The sequence below is a fragment of the Neoarius graeffei genome, chromosome 10, assembly GCF_027579695.1.
Source record: "Neoarius graeffei isolate fNeoGra1 chromosome 10, fNeoGra1.pri, whole genome shotgun sequence".
Taxonomy (NCBI): Eukaryota; Metazoa; Chordata; class Actinopteri; order Siluriformes; family Ariidae; genus Neoarius; species Neoarius graeffei.
In genome coordinates this window covers 32,090,698-32,112,594 of record NC_083578.1, presented here as the reverse complement: position 1 = coordinate 32,112,594, position 21,897 = coordinate 32,090,698, and the positions used below count along the sequence as shown (strand labels likewise).

The window sequence follows — 21,897 nt, the reverse complement described above, 5'->3', positions numbered from 1 at the left end:
CTATTCTATAAACTATATTAATCAGTTTAATGAGGTGTGGATGGAAGACAGACAGTCAGGTTTTTTGTTTTTTTCCCTTTTTGAGGGTCAGAATTAATAGCCTAACCCCTTCCAAGTGTTCCAGACAGTCTTACTAGCAATGATGTCAGGCTAAAGTGTTCTATACTTGGCACATGGTTCTTTTCTCCACCATCCCCTGTCTGGTTTGTCATAAAAGCTATAAAAATAAAAATCTCAAACCGGTCATTATGGTCTTTCTCAGCTTTTCTGTCCTTGCCTCAGAGAAGCAAATGTGTGATGTATTATCTTTTATTTGAAATAACTACGTGTGACTGTGTATGGAAGGTTTAATCTTGATCCAGTGTTTAGATTGGTGTGAGTCTGAGTCATAGCTGTGTCCTCAAAGAATGATGTGGAAGTAGTTGACCTACTTTCTAGCAGTCTTTGGTTGCCCTGTGTCTCTGCTTACATCACTGTTGGGCACATGTCAAAGAAGATTCAATAGTTTTATGCAGCGTGTTTTATGATCAGTAACATGAAGCACATTACCTTGTCCACAAGCAGTTTAGTAAGATTCATTTCTGATTTCTGCAGCAGTAATCATGTTCCTGTGAGTATCTCATTGTGCTAATACAGAGTCCCCAAGCTCCCATTTACACATGGACTCTTTTTCCGTGCAGCTTCTCTTGATGCCGTTTAATGTTTAATACTGTTATTGCTCCCATTCGCACTTCATTGGAAAACACTTTTGCAGGATGATGTATTCTTGAGGTTGCACAGTAGTACAAATCATATCTGATGGACTCTGCTTTATACAGTTCCAATTCACTAATAAGGCAAATAACAATAACAACATGCACCTATTTGTCCCTCTCCTCCTCTGGAGCTTCATCATTTATTGATCCAGCCTTCATTTTTATCTGCAAGTTTAACAAATGATTCAGTGTGTCATAATTGTCTGATCTGAAGGTGGCAATTCAGATAGATACATACATACATACATACATACATACATACATACATACATACATACATACATACATACTTTAATGATCCAAAAGGAAATTTAGACATCCCGTAGCTCTTAAGACACATACATTCAACATACACAAGGACAAAGAAAAACACAACACCAGTGGAATGGACATTCATGGTAAATGCATATTCCACATTCAGTCACTGTGAGTGCACCAATAGGGGGATAGTGCAAAGGGTGGGTCAAAGTGTCCATAAGTCTATAGGGATGAAGCATAAAAATCACAAAGTCAGTCAGAAAAGGAAAGTACTGATTACTGCAATGGCTTGACATAAGGAATATTTACTTAAATTCAAGCATAAAAACAGGTGAATTCCCAGAAAACGGAACTCAAACCCAGTAGTCCATTTTTCCCTACCCCTTCAGGGAGGAGTTAAAAAGTTGAATGGCCTGGGGAACAAAAGATTTTCTCAGCCTGTCTGTTGAGCATGACAGAGAGAGCAGTCTGCCACTGAACAGGCTTTTCTGCCTGTTCAGTGTGCTGTATAAGGGATGGTGCTCATTGTCCATAATTAGCAGGAGTTTGCTGAGGGTCCTTTTCTCAACTATCGATGCTATGGGCTCTAGCTTAGCATCAACCACAGAGCCAGCTTTTCTCACCAGTCTGTCTATATGTCCAGTGTCCCTTCTCTTGGCACTGCCACCCCAGCATACCACAACATAGAAAAGAATGCTGGCAATGACAGACTGGTAAAACATCAGCAGGAGTTTACTGCAGATGTTAAAAGACCCCAGCCTTCTCAGAAAATAGAGTCGACTCTGCCCCTTCTTGTAAAGTGCATCTGTGTTAGCTGTCCAGTCCAGTTTATTATCCAGGTGCAGCCCCAGGTACTTGTAGGACTTAACTACTTCCACATTGACCCCCTCAATGGGGAGTGGAGGGGAGCTGGACCTCCTATAATCCACCACCATCTCCTTGGTCTTGGAGGTATTCAGCAGCAGATGGTTTGCCCTGCACCATTCCACAAAGTCCTTCACCAGGTTCTTGTACTCCCTTTCTTGTCCATCCCTGATACATGCCACAATAGCTGTGTCGTCAGAGAACTTCTGCATATGGCATAGCTCAGAGTTGTAACTAAAATCTGATGTGTAGAGGGTGAACAAAAGAGGAGAGAGGACAGTACCTTGTGGGGCACCCGTACTACTGATCACAGTCCCAGAGACACAGTCCTTCAGCCTCACAAACTGTGGTTTCATGGTAAGATAGTCTATTATCCAGGAGACTAGGTGTGGGTCTACCCTCATCTGCAGTAGCTTATCTCTCAACGGGGGGGCTGAATGGTGTTAAAGGCACTGGAGAAGTCGAAGAACATAATTCTCACAGCACCATTTCCTCTGTCTAGGTGAGAGTAAGCTCTGTGCAGCAGGTAGATGATGGCATCATCCACTCCTACTTTATCCTTGTATGCGAACTGTAGCTGATCAAGTGCATGACTGACTTGGGGTCTGAGGAGTTGCAGTAGTAGCCGCTCGATTGTCTTCATTATGTGGGAGGTTAAGGCAACAGGCCTAAAATCATTCAGTTCACTGGGATGTGGCTTCTTAGGAACTGGGATGAGGCATGATGTCTTCCACAATGTTGACACCCTCCCAAGATGTAAGCTAAGGTTGAAGACGCTGTAAAGGCTCACCTAGTTCAGCCGCACATACTTTCAGGAGTAATTCAATTGCAAAAAGATTTTGTTTAAATAGAGTAGACTAATACAAGCTTGGTTTGATTTAATATTAGTCATCAAATGTGTCAAACTTGTTATAATATCAGTGTGTGGTGCCACTAAACTCAAATCCTAATTCAGGATACTGTAGACTCAGTTCTTACATATGTGATTTCCAGCATATTTTTACATATTAATAGGGAAAATAGATTTAGCAGCATGACCGATATGCAAGTACATCTCAACCAATTAGAATATTGTGAAAAAGTTCATTTGTTTTGTAATTTAATTCAAAGAGGTAAACTTTCATATTTTTTGTATTCATTACACGTAAAGTGAAATATTTCAAGCCGTTTTGGTTTTTTTTTAATTTTGATGATTATGGCTTATAGCTCATGAAAATCAGAAATCCAGTATCTCAAAATATTAGAATATTTCCTAAGGTCAATCAAAAAAGGATTTACAATACAGAAATGTCCAACTTCTGAAAAGTATGTTCATTTATATACTCAATACTTGGTTGGGGCTCCTTTACCATGAATTACTGCATCAGTGAGGTGTGGCATGGAGGTGATCAGCCTGTGGCACTGCTGAGGTGTTATTGAAGACCATGTTGCTTTGATTGTGGCCTTCAACTCGTCTGTATTTTTGGGTTGGATGTTTCTCATCTTCCTCTTGAAAATACCTCATACATTCTCTATGGGCTTCAGGTCATGCGAGTTGGCTAGCCAGTCAAGCACAGTAATATCATGGTCAGCAAACCATTTGGTAGTAGTTTTGGTACTGTGAGCAGGTGCTAAGTCCTGCTGGAAAAGGAAATCAGCATCTCCATAAAGCTTGTCAGCAGATGGAAGCATGACATGCTCGAAAATCTCCTGGTAGATGGGTGTGGTGACTTTGGACTTGATAAAACACAGTGGACCAACACCAGCAGATGACATGGCATCCCAAATCATCACAGACTGCGAAAACTTCAAACACCTTGGATTCTGTGCCTAGGACCTTGATTTCCAAATGAAATGCAAAATTAACTTTCATCTGAAAAGAGGACTTTGGACAACTGACCAACAGTCCAGTTCTTTCTCCCCTTAGCCCAGGTTACATGCGACTGACATTCTCTGGTTCAAGAGTGGCCTGATGTATTAGGAATGTGACTGTACGGGCAAAAACAGTTTTTTTCCTTTAAGTTAATCCTCCTATTGCCATTTTCTTGTACATTTAAACCTCATGGAGAAAGCAGGTGATGCAGTGTCAGACTCACAACTCGTGTCCAATAAATCCAAGAGAGAGAGTTTGACTTTTAACTGTTGCTGGTGATTTATTACAAATAAAATAAAGTACAAAATAAAAATGCAATGGTTTGCAAAAGAGTATTTTCAGCAGTACAATAAGGCAGCGATTCAAAGGCCTAGACCAGGGGTGTCAAACCTGATCCATAAAGGGCCGTGTGGCTGCAGGTTTTAATTCCAGCCATGCAGCAGCACACCTGACTTGGCTCATTCAATCAACTGAACTGTCTTCACACAGTCAAATACTTGCAGCCACACCCACCCTTGATTAAAGGGTGGGTGTGTCAGTTGATTGAATAAGCCAAATCAGGGTGCTGCTGCATGGCTGGAATGAAAACCTGCAGCCACACGGCCCTTTATGGATCAGGTTTGACACCCCTGGCCTAGACAAACACCAAACGCAGGCCGAGTTTGCAGCAGCATTCACAGCGCCGTGCCAAGTTCAGGTCAGTGACTGTATCTGCTGCCCGCCTTCTCTGCGTCATGCGCTACCAGCGACAACTTATGGAATGGCACCATCACCACCTGAAGAGGGTGCAGTCTCTCAGAATCCAGAAAACAAGAGAAAGTATGAGTAAATAATGAAAATATAAAAAAAACTTAAATGCGGCTCCTACACACCGGCCCCTAATTGTTCTTACAGAATCAATTACTTGAATATATACAAAAGGTGCCATATAAAAAGCAATTATATCTCAAGCACTTAATGCTGTATGTATAATGAAATAAACTAATGTATACATTCCTTTGTAATGTGATCAGGAACATCATGGCCCTTCATCAGCCTCAAGGACGCGGCACAGCTTAGTAATAGGCCTCTCAAGGACTGACATCTTTGTCTTGAGCTTTACAGACCAAACCAGACCTCTTCCATCAGCTTTGGTCTCTAATACTCTGCCTAATGGCCAAGACTCTCGTGGAGCAGTGGGGTCGACCACCAGGACAATGTCTCCAATGTTCAGGTTCTTTTTTACATCCATCCATTTCTGCCTTTCTTGGAGTAAAAGAAGGTATTCCTTGGTCCACCTGTGCCAGAAAAGATCGGCCATGTACTGGAACTGTTTCCAGCGACGTCTGGCATAGAAGTCAGATTTCAAGAAGACTCCAGGGGGCAAAATGGGCTTGGTTTTTAGCAAAAGGATATGGTTTGGGGTCAATGGTTCCAGGTCATGGGGGTCTGAGGACACACTGGAGAGGGGGCAGTTGTTCAGGATGGCCTCTGCTTCACAGAACAGGGTATGAAGGCCTTTGTCATCAATGGATTGCTGATGGAGTGTAGTTGAGCACCTACCTGACGGATCTTATGAGTCTTTCCCAGACTCCGCCATGGTGCGATGCAGCTGGTGGGTTAAAACTCCATTTGATACCATCAGGAAGCAGGGCATCTTGGATTTTCCTCTCATTGAGGGACATCAGGGCCTTCCTCAGTTCTGCTTGTGCACCCACCAGGTTTGTCCCATTATCAGACCTGATGTGCTTGACTTGGCCTCTCCTGCAAATAAATCTTCTCAAAGCATGAATGCATGAGTCTGTGTCCAAAGTATAAGCAATTTCCAAATGAACAGCTCTGCTGGATATACAAGTAAAGAGAACTCCATACCTCTTGATGGTACTCCTCCCACGCTTCACTTCAATCGGGCCAAAGTAGTCCACTCCAACATTGGTGAAGGGTGGGAGGTCCGGTAGGATTCGTTCCAACGGTAAACCTGCCATCTTCTGCTGACCTGCTTTGCCCCTCACGCGGCGACACATGAAACATTTAGAGAGCACCTTCCTTGCTACCAAGTTGCCCTTTACAACCCAGTACCTCTTGCAGAGCTCTGAAAGCATGTGGTTTCTGCCACTGTGTCCACTGCATTCATGAATGTGTCTCAACAAGAGAACTGAGACATGGGACTCTTTGGGCAAGATGCAGGGGTGTTTAGTCTCTTCAGGCATTGCAGATTTGTGCAGGTGGCCTCCTACTCGGAGGATGCCCTCCGCAAGAATAGGATAGAGTCTGCACAACCTACTGCTCTTGTGCACTCTGGGCGGGATCATCTGCAAGGAAGCCATTTCAGGAGAGAAAGCTTGTCCCTGAACATAGGTGACAACTGACCTTTCCATGCCCGCAAGATCTTTGGCTGTGAGGAGCTGTCCACCAAGGTGGGTTCTGAAATCTTCAATCTTAAAGCTCCACCTCTGCTTGTTTGAGTGGGCATTGATTTGAGATGAAGGAAGATCCTTTCCTCTTTTCACCATCAGCATCAAAGCACTCTTTAGTCTGAGGTACCAAGCTACTGCCTTTCGTAGCCTGATCCAATTTGAAAAGAAAGAAATAAGCTGGTCTGTAGGCGTTTTGGTTTTCACCACTGCTGAGAACACAGTGGCTCTCCTGACCTCTGGATCATCCTGAAACATGGGGCCCAATGCCTCCACTACTGGCCAGCTTTCCTCTGGTTTCCACAGAAATTCAGGTGCATGGATCCATCTCCTCTGCTCCATGAACTTTCTTGCACTCAATCCTCTTGAAGAGTCATCAGCAGGATTGTCTTTACTGCCCACATATTTCCACTGAGACAGTTCTGTGTTGTCCTGTATCAGTGAGACTCTGTTTGCTACATAGGTCTTAAACCTTGCTTGGTCATTTGCAATATATTTCAGCACAGTTTGGCTGTCCATCCAGAAAACTGAGGGCTTTAAGTCAAGGTGGAATTCTCTCCTCACCATTCTGTCCGCTTTTACCAGCAGCGCAGCAGCCGCCAGCTCCAGTCTTGGCACTGTGATGTTCTTTAAGGGAAGAACTCTGGACTTTCCTCAGACAAAAGTGACATGTACTGTGTTCTGTTTGTTCACCTGTCTGATGTAGCTCACTGAACCGTAGCCATTCTTACTGGCATCGGCAAAGTGATGCAGTTCGGCACACCTGGTCACTCCAAAGCCCTCTGGTTTCAGACAGCGCGGCACACTGAAGCCTTTGATCATCTCCAAGCTGCTGGTCCATTCTATCCACTGCTCTGATATGGCCTGTGGCAAAGGCTCATCCCATTCGAAGCCCATCTGGCAGAGCTCCTGCAACAACTGCTTGGCTGGAAGGATGAGAGGGGCAAGAAAGCCAAGTCGGTCAAAGATTGAACTGACAACAGAAAGTATGCCTCTGCAGGTATGTGGCTTTTGACTCAAGTTGATGTTGAATTGAAATTTGTCAGAGTCTACGCACCACTGCAGTCCTAGGGCTCTTTCGACAAGCAGACTGTCCTCGTCAAGATCAAGTGACCTTAATCTCTTTTTGCTCTGTGTTCTTTGGGAATAGATGATGATACCACCCGACTATTGCTGACCCACTGAGTTAGCTGGAACCCACCTTTACCGCAGAGTGCTGTAAGATCTTTTACTAATTGGATGGCATCAGACTCTTTGGCCACAGACTTGGCACAGTCATCCACATAAGTTGTGTCGGATGGTCTCAGCCACCTGAAGGGGAAAACAGCTTTGATTGTCGGCAGCAGATTTTTGCAGGGCAAAGGTTGCAATACTTGGGGAAGACACCACGCCGAAGATGTCCACAAGCATACGGTGTTCCTTTGGGGTCTGACTGATGTCATCTTGTGGCCACCCCAAGAATCCCAGGTAGTCAACGTCAGACTTTGCCACTCTGACCTGATGGAACATTGATTTGATGTCGGCCATGATTCCGATTGGCTCTTTGCGAAATCTCAGGATGACTCCAGTGAGAGAATTGGTCAAGTCAGGACCCTGAAGTAGTTCAGTGTTGAGAGACACGCCTTGGAAAGAAGGAGCACAGTCGAACACCACCCTAAGTTTTTTTTCTTTTCAGGGTGATGCACCCCGTGGTGTGGTACAGTAAGTACCATACCTTTCCTGGTGGCCGCGCAAGCTCCTCCTGTGAGATCTCCTCAGCATAATTATTCTCAAGGATGTCACAGAGAAATGCTACATACTCCTGTCTGAATTGTTCATCCCTTTTCATTTTCTTTTTTAGGCTATGCAGGCGCTGTTCCACAATTTGCCTATTACTGGACATAAGCTCATCAGTTTGCCTAACGGGCAATCTCAAACTGTAATGTCCATCTTTCAACACTGCCTCATTGGCCATCTTTAAAAACATCTTGTCCTCAATAGACATTTCAATTTTTTCTTCCAATGCAACTTCATGAAAATCTTGATTGTACTGCGAGATCAACAGCTTTCCCAAACTTGCTACTGAAATCCTGTTCACAGTTACACATTCTCCACTGCCAGCAGCACCTTTTAATGGCCCATTAACAACCCACCCCAATAGGGTTTTAACTGCATAGGGACCCCCATTTTGACTATTAATTACCTCCCACGGTTCTAAAAGGTTAGGAGCATTTGTGCCAATCAACAGCTGTGCATTGGAACTGATGGATGAAAGAGTTACCTTACTCATGTATGCCCAATGCACTAGGTCAGGGGTTTTCAAAGTGTGGGAGAGTCAGCCCCCCCTCGGAGAGCAAATAAACAACAGCGCCCCCCCCACACACAATTTTTGTTGTTGCTATACTTAATGTTCCATTCGTATTTTTAAAAAATGGTTGTTGTACACATTTTTTTTCACATTTTAAATATCTGTGCTTTTTAAAACATCTTTTTTTTACACATTTTAAACATCTCATAGCATCGTTAGCTAGCACCTCTTGGCAGACAACACACTGTGGCAGTGGAGCATCTTCAGATCCAGTCCATGAAAATCCAAACTTTAAATAATCGTGGTCATACTTCCTTCTTTTTCCAGTCCCCCCAGGATTCTGCGGGCCTTTTTTGTGATTGTTGTGGGCTAAAATGTCTGATGTTGCGGGGGTTTTCCAAAAAAATTGCGATGAAAGTTGCAGTGTTTAGGTTTTTGTTGTGATTACATTGCGGGAGGAAGTGAAAGTTGCGAGAAATTGTTGCGATTTTCTCTTTTTGTGATTAAAATTGAGTGATATGTTAAATATTAAGTTATTACTGAAAAACTATTGATTAAAAAACAAAGACACTGAGAAATGGTCCTATAAACAACTTTACCAATACAAAAGATTACCAGGACTACAAAAATGCAGAAAAATAGGCTTTACTTATCCAAATGCACCTGTTGGTTCAAAAGTTAAAGTGCAGAGAACCTTACAGCACAACATGAAGTTACCTTAAAATATAATACAAATGCCTCAGCTTTCATGTAAGAAAAAAAAAACTATTAATACTAGTACTGTGTGCAGGCAGTCTCTCCTGAAGACTAAATTAAACAATAATTTTAAACTAATAAAATAAATGGCTCAGGCTTCATAGAAGGAAAAAAAACAATTTGAACAGAATCTCACAGTATGATGCTGAAGCTGCCTAAACAATGGAAAATAAAATACCATTTTGGCAAAAATGTTGGCATCCATTACTTTCTTGTATTAAGTAAAAAAAATAAAATAAAGTGCACACAGTGCTTCACTGTAAACATCACACACTTTCAGTAACAGAATTTAAGCCTATATAAACACTGACTTGCACATCATGCAATGTTGCCAGATACTGCTGACGTTTTCCAGTCCAAAATATGTTCAAAACCTGCCAAAATGCACTTAAAACTAATCTGGCAACACTGCGCGCATGCTGCTTCTCTTGAACGTAAACACGGAAGTAAGGCGGAAGGTAGTTTGTCGACGTCACCTCAAGACGACGCCAACGATTGGTCAAATTTGTGGGAAAGTTGCGATGATTGGATATAATTGTAACACTGCCCTGAATTTGCGGGGATTGGTTGAATTTGCACTGAAGTTGCAAATCGCAACATCCTGGAGGCTCTGGGTTTTTTTTGCTTGGCCCAAACTCTGTCTCCTCACTCACTGTAGCTTTAGGTACTAAAAATCGATCCATTTTGTCTCTGGTAAAGGCTCCTCACGTTGCGCCCCCCCCTGAAGAACTCTGGCGCCCCCCAGGGGGGGCGCGCCCCACACTTTGAAAAGCCCTGCACTAGGTCATTCTGCTTGGGGATGCTGCTGGTGGTTACTGGCATTTCCTTTTGAGTTAAGGTGTCCGGAAGAGGTAAGAAAGTATCGCTGTCCAGTGCTGAAACTTCCAGTCCTGATACAACATGGGTTGGAACAGTCATTTTTTGGTTCATCGTGCGCAGAAGAATGTGTGTCCTTTTGCCTCTCAGGTGGAGACGTGACATGAGCTCCTCAGAACAGAAGGTGGCAGAGGATCCAGGAGAGCATGCACTTTTACGACATGGCTGCCTTTTGCTGCCTTGACCTTGACTGGAACAATAGAAAGCGCACTCTCTTGGTCTCCGGCCCCTATATGACCACATAACTCTGCTGATGCACTACCTGTAACATCAGGAGACCTTTCTGCTTCCTTTGTCGCTTTGTCTTTGGGCTCAAACTCAATATGGACAGTGCTTGGATGGGCTCATTTGCACATATTACAGGTAAGACGCCTTTTGCAATCTTTGCTAATGTGCCCTGTGGAGAGACATCCAAAGCATATGCCCTTGGTCTTTAAAAAGCTGAGCTTATCTCTATGGGTCCTTTTCATAAACGTCTTGCATGAGTCCAGTGTATGCTTCGAGCTACAGAAATGGCAAGAGGGTTCAGGCTTTGTCTCTTTATGAGGAAGAGCTACACTGGTGACATAGCTACTGCCGGATGTCTTAGAGGTCTGTGTCTTAACAGGGGCTTTAGTCTTTCCTCTAACAGCTGCCTGATCTTGAAGATCACCAAAGACTGGCTCAGCGGCTATGCGAGCCTGTTTTTCAATAAAAGAGACAAGGTCTAAAATCCTTACTCTACGGTCACGCTGGTTTTGCAGCTCGTAAGCCTTGTTGCGCCATTTTTCTCTGAGCTTGTATGGCAGTTTTAGGACGATGCTTTTCATTGTGGATACAGTGTCCAACTCCTCCTTATAGGACATGTCCTCCATGGCATTACAGCAGCTCCTGAGGAACATGGCGTAATCCAGAAGGGACTTAGAATCTTCTGATTTCACTTGTGGCCAGGACAGAGCCTTTTCCAGATAACCACAAGATATCTTGTATTCATTTCTGAAATTTTCCTTCAGTAATTCCATTGCTTTCTTATAGCCTCTATCTGGGGCCATATATTCACAGCTCTTAACTAACTTTTGTGCTTGGCCTTTAGTATATTGAATAAGAAACTGCAATCTGTCTCTGTTGTTGTCAGTCTTGCGTTTAATCATGTTTTGAAAAGAGTGAAGGAACGACTTGTACTCCAGGACTTGGCCATCAAAGATTGGAATACTACCTTATGGCAAAGTGGATAAAAGTTGCTGTTTCATGAGCATTCTTGTTAATTCACTCTGATTTTCTATGTCCTTGAACATGTGGGTTTCATGTGGAGAGCTAGGTGTAGAGGGTGTTTGAGGCTGAGGTTCAGGTACAGTAGACTGAGTGCCTTGACCTGAACTGACAGCTGGCTGAATAGTGACGGGGGAGTGACAGAAGAACTGGCATAGGGAATAGTGGAGGGACTGGCAGAGGGAAAACTATGAGATGAGGTGTGTTGTGATTGTGGCCAGGTATCACTTGTGGGCCTAGGACGTGAAACATGTCTGCTGTGATATTTATCTGGACCTGCAGTAAGCGGGGGAACTGAACTTGAGTACCTGCCTTGGGTCTAACTACTGGTGCACCTTCATGTAAGAGAAGTGAACTGTCCAGCTTATCCAATTGTGCAGTTGCTGAGGGTTCAGCTGCTTCTGCTCCTAATACAGACATATGAGCTGGGACCAGATCAGATTTAACAGGATTATAAATATTCTTCTCAGCCTCTTTTAGATAGTTAGTTAGTTAATTTTTGCATTAGTGGCTTCGATTTCAACATTCAGCTCCAGTGTTTCTCTCCTTTTCCTTAATAATTCCTCTTGCTCCTCAATAGATAGTTTTCACATGACGTCACAGAGTCGGGGATTCCCTTGTGGCGGCCATCTTGGAGGGCTAGCTTACCGTACGGGTCACTGAGCACACATTGTAGCGCGCGAGTTACATTCATTTATATATTATTTACATTTATAGTTACATTACTACTATTTAAAGCTAGCAATGGTGCACACCTGTTGTATTCACGGCTGTCGTAATAGGTCAGACGATGAAGTCAAGCGGAGCTTTTATGGAATTCCCACTGTACGGGAGCACGAAGGCAGCAAACAAACTCAGCATACAAAGGAGAAATCTATGGCTTGCGAGAATCAACCGCAAGGATTATCAGCCTTCCAAACACAGCAAAGTCTGCTCCAATCATTTTATAAGTGGTAAGTTGTTTAAATAAACAATCAATTGTGTTTAAGTTTGTTTTTGGAAACCAAAGCATCATGTGAACAATCTCTGGAGAATGCCTAACTGGAACCGCTGAGTGTACGTTTACATTGTAATGTACACTTAATATCGCTCGTTTGTCACGTTTCTATTTGAAACTTGTCACTTCACTCACGCAAGGGTCATTTTTGAAAAACATTTTAGGTCTATTCTGTATGATTTGATTTGTGTTTGGGATGCAAATAGCGCGCCTTTTGGCGGATGCCGCCTGAATCACGCAGATCCGGGGTTTTTTTTTTTTGGGGGGGGGGGGGGGGGCGTTGGAGTGTCTGATTGTAATTTCAAAGTAAATTCTGTATTAAAATTACTAAATAAGCAAATCCGTTACAGTCCATGAAACAGGAAGTATAAGGATGAGAAAAAAAAACAGTTTAAATCGGGAAGCTGTGCACATTTGCGCAGCCCGAGCGGTGTGCAGGACTGCGCAAATGTGCGCAGCTTCCCGATTTAAACTGTTTTTTTCTCATCCTTATACTTCCTGTTTCATGGACTGTAACGTATTTGCTTATTTAGTAATTTTAATACAGAATTTACTTTGAAATTACAATCAGACACTCCAACGCCCCCCCTAAAAAAAACCCAGATCTGCGCGATTCAGGCGGCATCCGCCAAAAGGCGCGCTGTGAATATATAAAGTTGTATATATCAGACAGCCTTTAAAGTTTGATGAAGTCAGTTTCAGGCTTTGGAGCAGGCTTTGGCAGTTTCAGGCTTTGGCAGCCCTGCATGGTCACTTGAAAATGCATCTTTGTGCGTAGGGGTCAATTCCCCCAATCAAGGCCAGTTTGGCTGCATACCATTGTCATGAGATGTCATCTAATGTATCTATATACTTCTGTTTGCTTGATTTTTTCCGACATTGATCTTTATTTTAGAAAACTGACTATATAACTTCATAAATTTGTCCGAGATAACGTAGCCAGTAGTGCCGATGGTCCGTTTTGTTTGCCCTCCAAGATGGCAGCTGGGGGGCGTTCCCCGGAATGCCGTGACGTCAGTGAAAACTATCTATTGCATGTTTCTCCTGTAATTTGGAGGCTTTGGCCAATAAAGCCGCTCGTTCTGCCTCTGCATTAATACGCAATGATTTAGACGATGCGTTGGATCTACTGGAATCACTGGACCTATGCGATTGTGCATTGAGGTAGTCATGGTCAGCGTCTGGCTTATCAACGAACAATGGTAACATTAAGGACTCTTCAATGGGGATGGCAGAAGTAGTGACTTCAGCTGAACTAGGGGAGCTGGGATTTTCTACCTCCGAAATCCATTTGGTTACGTTCGAGATAAAGGCAGTTATTTGTGAATATCTAGGCTGATACCATTTCTCATCGTCTTCATTGCGTGTCTGTTCATCAAGCATTTCAACATAAGATGCATGCAATTCTTTCAACTCAAGAAATCCATTAAACTTAAACACGTTCTCTTTGACTTCATCAACAAAGTCTTTTTCAATCATTAAATTGCTCAGTATGTTCATTCTTCATGTTAAATGAGACATTTTCCCTGATCTTGCTGCACGCAAACACGCCACGACTTCAGCCGTGTTTGGAACTTGAGTTACTTCAGTCTCGTCAGAATCAGCCATTGCTCTAAAAAAATAAACTTACAAAAATCACACAAAATATTAATCTTCCTTCACTTAAGTCAACAGTACTCAAAAAATTCAAAAGCACTTTGTATTCACTTAGAAAATCAGAAAGTCTCATTCATTCAAAGTAGGCAGCGGTTTCACCGCTTTCATTTGTTTTGCCACGGCCAATATTAACGAAAAAATAAAGTTCACAGTCCAACTTGTTTCTAGATTCTTCCAATATTGTTCTCCAATGAAAAAATTTTCAAGATCGTAGCATTTGAATGCATATACCTCCAATGAAACGTTTCCTTTGTTGAACTTTCCGTGCATAAGGCCGACATTTCCTATTGTCTCCAATGCGCGTAATTCTACAAGTTTGTTCTGAAAGGAATCCACAGCAAGTCATTGACGAATTGTACGGGCAAAACCAGGTTTTTTCCTTTAAGTTAATCCTCCTATTTCCATTTTCTTGTCCGTTTAAACCTCATGGAGAAAGCAGGTGATGCAGTGTCAGACTCACAACTCTCATTCAATAAATCTAAGAGAGTGAGTTTGACTTTTAACTGTTGCCGGTAATTTATTACAAATAAAATAAAGTACAAAATAAAAATGCAATGGTTTGCAAAAGAGTCTTTTCAGCAGTACAATAAGGCAGCGATTCAAAGGCCTAGACAAACACCAAACGCAGGCCGAGTTTGCAGCAGCATTCACAGCACCGTGCCGAGTTCAGGTCAATGACTGTATCTGCTGCCCGCCTTCTCCGCGTCATGCGCTACCAGCGTCAACTTATGGAGTGGCACCATCACCACCTGAAGAGGGTGCAGTCTCTCAGAATCCAGAAAACAAGAGAAAGTATGAGTAAATAATGAAAATATAAAAACTTAAATGCGGATCCTACAGCGACAGTTGTCACCCCTTTCCTGAAGATGTACGTGCGTGGTGGCTCTTGATGCATTGAGACCATGGTATTTATACTGTTTTCCACAAACTTGAAATGAAATTCTCATCTTTTGAGGGTTTTGTTTTTATTTTATTTTTATTTATTTATTTTTGCGCTGTAGGCCATAATTATCAAAATTCAAAAAGAAAATGTTTTAAACATTTTAGTTTACATGTAATGAGTCTAGGATATATTAACTTTTCACTTTCTTAAATAACTGATAAATATTGAACTTTTCATTACATTCTAATTATTTGACATGCACTAGTAGTTTTAGATATATAAATAGTTATGCAGTTCAGGATTAATCAATCTTTGTGCTTTTTTTTTACTTTTATGTTTATTTTCTGTTACATTTAAAATCTTAGTTGTTTTAATATATAGTGGAGACTACCAGTGATAAGTTTATTAAAATGTACATTGTAGTTACATGATATTTACTGTAAATAGCTTTAAAAAAAAAAGCAGTAGAGGCCATACAGCTCATAATCCACTGGAGGTGATGGTCATGGCTAGGTGGGCACAATAGGAGGATGTTATATTTTGCTTGATTTCCTAAACCTAACATTGTACATTTTGAGACAAATGGGCCTATCAAGGAAACCGTCCTTCTGCAGTTTTAATGAGAGTTTTGAAGACTAAGCTTTGTAAATATATATTCAGGTTTTCTAATCTTATAACTTAATATTTTCGCTTCTGCTGTGTTGCATTGTTTAATGTGACATAGTATGGTTGGTGGTCTTTGCTGATTTCTACAAAGCAAAAGATTTGTTCATTTTATATATCGGCAGAGAGCTAGAAGACATACTTCGCTTCACAATCTGAATGTGTTTGGGCTGCAAATCATGAAGCAACATGGGTGGTCTAAAATATAGCAGTTTTAATCCTTTTTTTTCCAATAAGGATTAAAATGCAAACGGCTAAAACATATGGAAATTTCAGCTTCCAGAAACCATGACTTAAATACTTCTGAATAATTCCATCTTTATTTTAACTGTGTTGCTTGAAGTCCTGCTGGAAAACTGTACCAGCTGAACAGTTCCATACTTTCTGTGAACCTGAGACTCTATCATGGGGCTTTGAACCATAAAATAACTCATAAAGTTGGGACTTTATAGCATTTTTTAAAACGGAGATCACAGCAAATGGTTTCACAGCAGTGGAGACGTTTGTAATAAGATGGATTTGGAACAGATTGGGCAGATATGGAGTTGTTCAAAAAAGGTAATGTGTTCCATGTTCTACTAATTTGTCATCATGACAATGGACTAGAATTCAAGGCTCTGGTGGCCAGGATGTTTATTGCAGTGCACTAGTAAGACTGCATTAATGAGTCCTTTTCAGGGTTAGCCCTCGTCATCAGCAATGCATTGGGTGCAGTTTAGAGAAGGGCTCCATTTTATCCAGTCATCAATGCATGTCAAAGCTCCTGAGTGTCTCCATGACATGTGCCAGTGCCCCCCTCCTTTCCATGTGTCACAAAAACAAAGCATTGATTACACCAGAAGCGATGTGCTATACCATAACTGAACTTTGCACTGGGTTTAGTAATACAATGCACATATTTCTCTGATTGTCAGACTATTATAAACATTCATTACTGTAAATGATTTAGACGAAGTTTGCTCATTCTATTGAGAGTTTCCACTTGTATGCTCAATGGAATGATGTTCATGATTTTAAAACTATTTTATGAAGTTTGAATTATAGCCACTGCTTGTGCAGTAAGGCTGCAGGCTGATGTGTACCTATGTACTGTTGTTATGCTCCTAGACTTCACAGTATAGCACGCGAGGTAAAACCTACACTGATTAGCAAAGTAGAGTGTTGCAAATAACTATTTTGTTGCCTGGTTTGGTATAAATTGGAATTTTGCACTGGATGTGCAAGAGATTGAGCTCTGCCTTTGGTTAAAATTTGATGTTTGTTATTCCATCCAGTATGTAGCCATTAAACTCTAGAGAGAAGCAGAAGCATAAATAAAACACATTAGTGTGCAGCACATGATGCGTATGGGTTAATGTAAGAGTAAAAACTGATTGTCCTTCAAACACAGAGTTAATCTTATAAGATTCCCATTAATTCTTGACATTGATCAAACCACATAATACTATACCATATGATACTTGGCAGTGGCCTAATTGTTTTGGGTTTTTTTTCTTCTTCCCCAAACTGTGTTTCAGGAGTTGGCCAGCTGTGGATGGAATAAGAAGGAAAAGCACAACCTTGCACCCAACGTGGTGGCCTTCACCCGGAGGTTCAACCAGGTGAGAACAGTGGTCCTGATTAAACTTATTAGGCCAAGAAATATTGATTGTTAGACAGAAAAGAGCCTGATTATGACTGTTGAGTATGGTAGTAAATCTGTGGTACTATGGGGCTGTTTTTCCAAAGCCCTGGGAAACTTATGAGGATACATGGCATGATGAGTACCAGGAGATTTTGTATAAAAATATGTTTGTCACTGCCAAAAAAATTATATCTGGGTTGTATTTGTGTCTTCCATTAAGACAAGGGTCCAAAAATCCATCCAAATACAACCCCAAATCAGAAAAAGTTGTGATGGTATATTGAAATTGAAATTAAAACTGAAAATAATGATTTGCAAATAATCTTTGACCTGTATTGCACTCAAAACAGTAGAACAGTACATTATTTGATGTTTTACCACATGAATTTCATTGTTTTCTCAGAATAAACACTTATTTCAATTTTGATTCTTACAACATATTTAAAAGAAAAACAAACTTGGGACGGTAAAGCATTTATCACATTATAATGTAATTTCTTCTTACAGCATTTAATAGATGTTTAGGGAGTAAAGACACCATATGATGACGCATTTCCAGTGTTAATTTGTCCCATTCTTCTTGCAAACAGGTCTTAAGGTGCGCAAAAGTATTGGGTTCTCATAGTTTTCATTTCAAAATTCACCACACATTCTCTTTTGGGGACGGAGAGGACAGGCACCCTGTTATACCGCAGTCATGCCTTTGTAATGTGGCTTTGCAATGTCTTGTTGAAATATCCCTGGAAAAGATGACTTGAAGGTAGCATTAGTGTTGTAGTACTTGAGATTGGTCTCAACCCCTCAAATTCTTAGTCTTGTCTCAGTCTCGTTGCACTCTGGTCTCAGTCATGACTTGGTCTCGGTATGGGTGGTCTCGACTACAACACTAGGCAGCATATGTTGCTCCCAAATCTCAAAGTACTTTTCTGTATTAATGCAGCTATCACAGAATTGCAAGTTACCTTTTGCCAAGGGCACTAATACAGCCCCATACCATGACAGACCCTGGCTTTTGGATTTGTTGCTAGTAACAGTCTGGGTGGTCCTTTTCACACGACATCCAGTTTTTCCAAAAAAGACCTGGAATACTCATTCATCTGACCACAATGCGCATTTCTACTGTGTGATGGTCTATCCCAGATGCCGCCGAGCCCAGAGAAGTTGATGACACTTCTGGACCCAGTTAAGATAATGCTTTTGCACAGTAAAATTTCAACTGGCATTTGTGGATGTAACTCCACATTGTAGTGCTTGACAAAGGTTTGCCAAAGTAATCCCGAATCCATGTGGTAATATCAGCTACTGCATTTCATTGGCTTTGTACCTGTACTCTGAACAATGGCAAAGTTGAATCTACTCTATAGATGAATGACGGTTCTTAATGCACTGCCATCTCGGGGATTGGAGATCATTGGTTTTCAACTTGGGCTAGTGCCCTTGCCCTTTATGCACCAAAATTCCTCCTGATTCCTTGAATCATTTAATGACCTGCACCATAGATGATGAAATATCCAAATCCCTTCAGATTTCTTTGAGAAAAAATTGTTTTAAAACTTTTCAATCATTTCTCATGCATTTGTTGACAAACTGGAGATCCTCGGACCATTTTTGCTCCTCAAAGACTAGGCCTTTCCTGGATGCTAATTTTTATACCAAATCATAATTACAATCACCTCTTGACATCGCCTGTTTCAAATCATTTATTTAATTGTTTTAACTGATGACTAGCTCCAATTTTCCACCGTTGCAGCTTTTTGTGGAATGTGTTGCAGGCCTAAAATGCAAAAATGGATGTATATTAACAAATGAATTGAACTTGACCAGAGAAAACATTAAAATATCTTGCGTTCATACTGTCTGCAACGAAATACAAGTCAAAGTAAATTTAGCTTTTTTTTTTAATTTGCATTTTCTATATCATCCCAAGTTTTCATGATTTGAGGTTGTCCAAAATCAATGAAAAATGGTTCAAAGACTACGGAATCAAGCTTTTGAGATGATTGTCATATTCCCCTGACTTAAACCCTATTAAAAATTTGTGAGGTGAGTTGAAGAGGAGAATCCACAAGAGAGGGCCGAGGACCTTGCAGGATTTGGAGAGATTCCTTATTGAGGAATGTCTCAGATTCCTTACTTAATATTCTACAATCTCCTCAAATATTATAGGAGGTGCTGTTATGGTGGCAAAGGGAGGTTGCACAAAACACTAAATGCAGTAGTGTCAAGTGTAACACACATTTTACTAAAATAGTGTATAGCATGTCAATAATTCTGGAACTATCTAGGAACAAGATTCAGAATTAATAAATAAGGAGCCTCAGGAAGACCTGATCTCAGGAAGGCAGGTTATAAACAAAAGGCTTCCTTGACACCTTGCACTGACATGTTTTCAATTATCCAGTCACGATGTGATTTCTCATTGCTCAGCCAGAACGCCTCGAGGGTGGAATTCAAATTTCAGTTGGTCCTAATGTGTGCAACGCATACATTTGTCACATGCACCAAATTCAGATCCTTCCATCAACATGATTCAAAAACTGGACCCCCCCCCAATACATCTTACTGCTCCAGCTATGATGATCCTTTGTCCACAGGAGATGCACTTCCTTGTTCTTCACCAACCTTTGGCTGTTGCCTAATCAAAAACATTCAATAAATGGGGCATTTTTGAGAAGGCATTCTGCTGCTGTTTAATTTGGATGGGATTTACTTGGTTCAGTTCAATTCACTCTTATTTGTATAGCACTTTTGACAATGGACATTGTTATAAGGCCGCTTTACAGAAATGTATACATTCCAGATATGAATTTATCCCTAATGAGCAAGCCAGAAGGCAATGGAAGCCAGGGAAAATTCCCTGAGACAATATGAGGAGGAAACCATGAGAGGAACCTGACTTTGCTCAGGTACTGTGGCAATTCGATGCTTTATAGGTCAATAGTAGTATTTTATAATCAATGTGAAATTTGATTATCTTAACCACATTGCATTGGGTCCCAGAGGTGATGTGATCGTATCTTCCGATTCTAGTAAGGACCCTTGCTGCTGCATTGTTGATTTGTATTCCAGAAAGTGGGTCTAGTGAAAACTGAGTTTCTTAACCCAAAGATGAGGGGAAAACTCTGGGTTTTCTGTTCCAGAAAGAGAGGTAACTCAAACTCTTTGAATCAGTTGCCACTGTAACTGACTGTGAACCTAACTTGCTCACTGGCAAGTTTTCTTTCACAAACCCTGAGTAGTTTCTGATCATCTCCTCCAGGCTGCTGAGTCTAAAGCAGCTATCAGCCATGGTGTGTCCTTTCCATGTTTACCTGATTGGTGTTGAAGCTAAATTAATTATCATAGCCGTACATCAGGAGGGAATTTTGAGACTCTGGTTAAATGTACTGTGTAATCATTAGAGTCTAAAATATCATAGTTTCAATTTACTGTAGTCTAATGATTAGACTACAATACATTGAAATTTTATAATTCTGAAATGCATGCAAACCAAAAAAAAAGCAAACACTTCAGACAGTTTAGATTTTTAAAAATTATTATTTAACTTCCACCATTATAATGTTTTGTCTTGTACATCCCCAATAAGCAGTCTGTTGGCACCACACTTTGGGAAACTTGGATGTAGGGTGATTGTGAATTGTAGTATCAGTGCTCCATTGATGTCTTTTTATAGTCGTCACACACACGCTCAACTCTGAGTGAATTGATTGAAGTAACTCGGATCACGTTCTGGAACCCAAACCAGAGTTTCCCATTTCAACTCGGAGTTCAGGGTTAGGCTCAGAGTTTGCTAAATCTGCTTTACAGAATACCCTCTAAACTAATTGAAACTTGCTTATAGAACATTCAAACGGTAAGGCATTACAATAATCCAACCTAGCGGTAACAAAAGCATGAACTTGTTTTTATGCATAGTGTAGTGATGCATTGCTCATCTCAGCAGTATTTCTGAGATGAAAGAAGGCTACCCTAATATCGTCTACATGAGCTTCCAATGAAAGACTGGAGTCAATAATCACACCTAGTTTTTTTTTTTTTGTTTTTTTTTTTTACTGTGCCACATGATTAAGCAGAAAGGCTATCCAGAGTTGTGAGTACAAGAACTTCTGTCCTGTCAGAATTAAGAAGAAGGAAGTTAATAAGCATCAAGTGTGTAATGTCCTTCACACATTCCTTAGTTTTATTATGCTGGTGTCTCTCGTCTAACTTTGCTGAAAAATGTGCAATTTTTCACACAATTGTATGTCATCAGCATAATAGTTGAAGCTAATGTCATGTTTAATATTACCTCAAGATAGCACACATATAAAGAAAAATGCAATGGGCTTAAAACAGAACCTTGTGGAACACCAAATTTTACCCTAGTACGTGTAGAGAAGTCACCAATTTACATCAACAAACTGGTAACGATTTGATATTGGTCTATTGTTGGACAGCTAACAGGGGTTGAGGTCAGGTTTTTAATCAGGGGTTTGATAACCGCGAGTTGAAAAGATTTGGGTATATAGCCAGTGCAAAGTGAAGAATTGATTTATGTTTTAAGAAGGGGTTCAGTTGCTTCTGGTAATACCTGTTTGAAGAAATGTGTAGGTAGGGGATCTAATGCACTGGTTAATTTTGGTGAGGAAATTGGTGAAATGAGTTTGGTCTCTTGGGTGGGTGGGGGTAAAACAGTCACTTATCTTGTATAGTTATATTGGCATTTACAGAATCAATTATTTGTAGTTATTTGGTTGTAGCTCTTCTGTTGGCTTTACATGATTGCTGGCATCGTCATTTGACTCT

The 21,897-nt window shown here is 41.0% G+C and overlaps 1 protein-coding gene across 4 annotated transcripts in view; it reads left to right on the top strand.

Annotated features, from left to right (window-relative positions):
• ralgps1 (Ral GEF with PH domain and SH3 binding motif 1) overlaps positions 1-21,897 on the top strand; it is a 259,497-nt gene that overhangs the window by 67,958 nt on the left and 169,642 nt on the right. For all 4 annotated transcript variants that reach the window (XM_060931718.1, XM_060931716.1, XM_060931717.1 and 1 more), the window contains one exon: positions 17,006-17,089. In XM_060931718.1, coding sequence (XP_060787701.1) covers positions 17,006-17,089 — 84 coding nt within the window. The remainder of the gene's footprint in view (positions 1-17,005; positions 17,090-21,897) is intronic.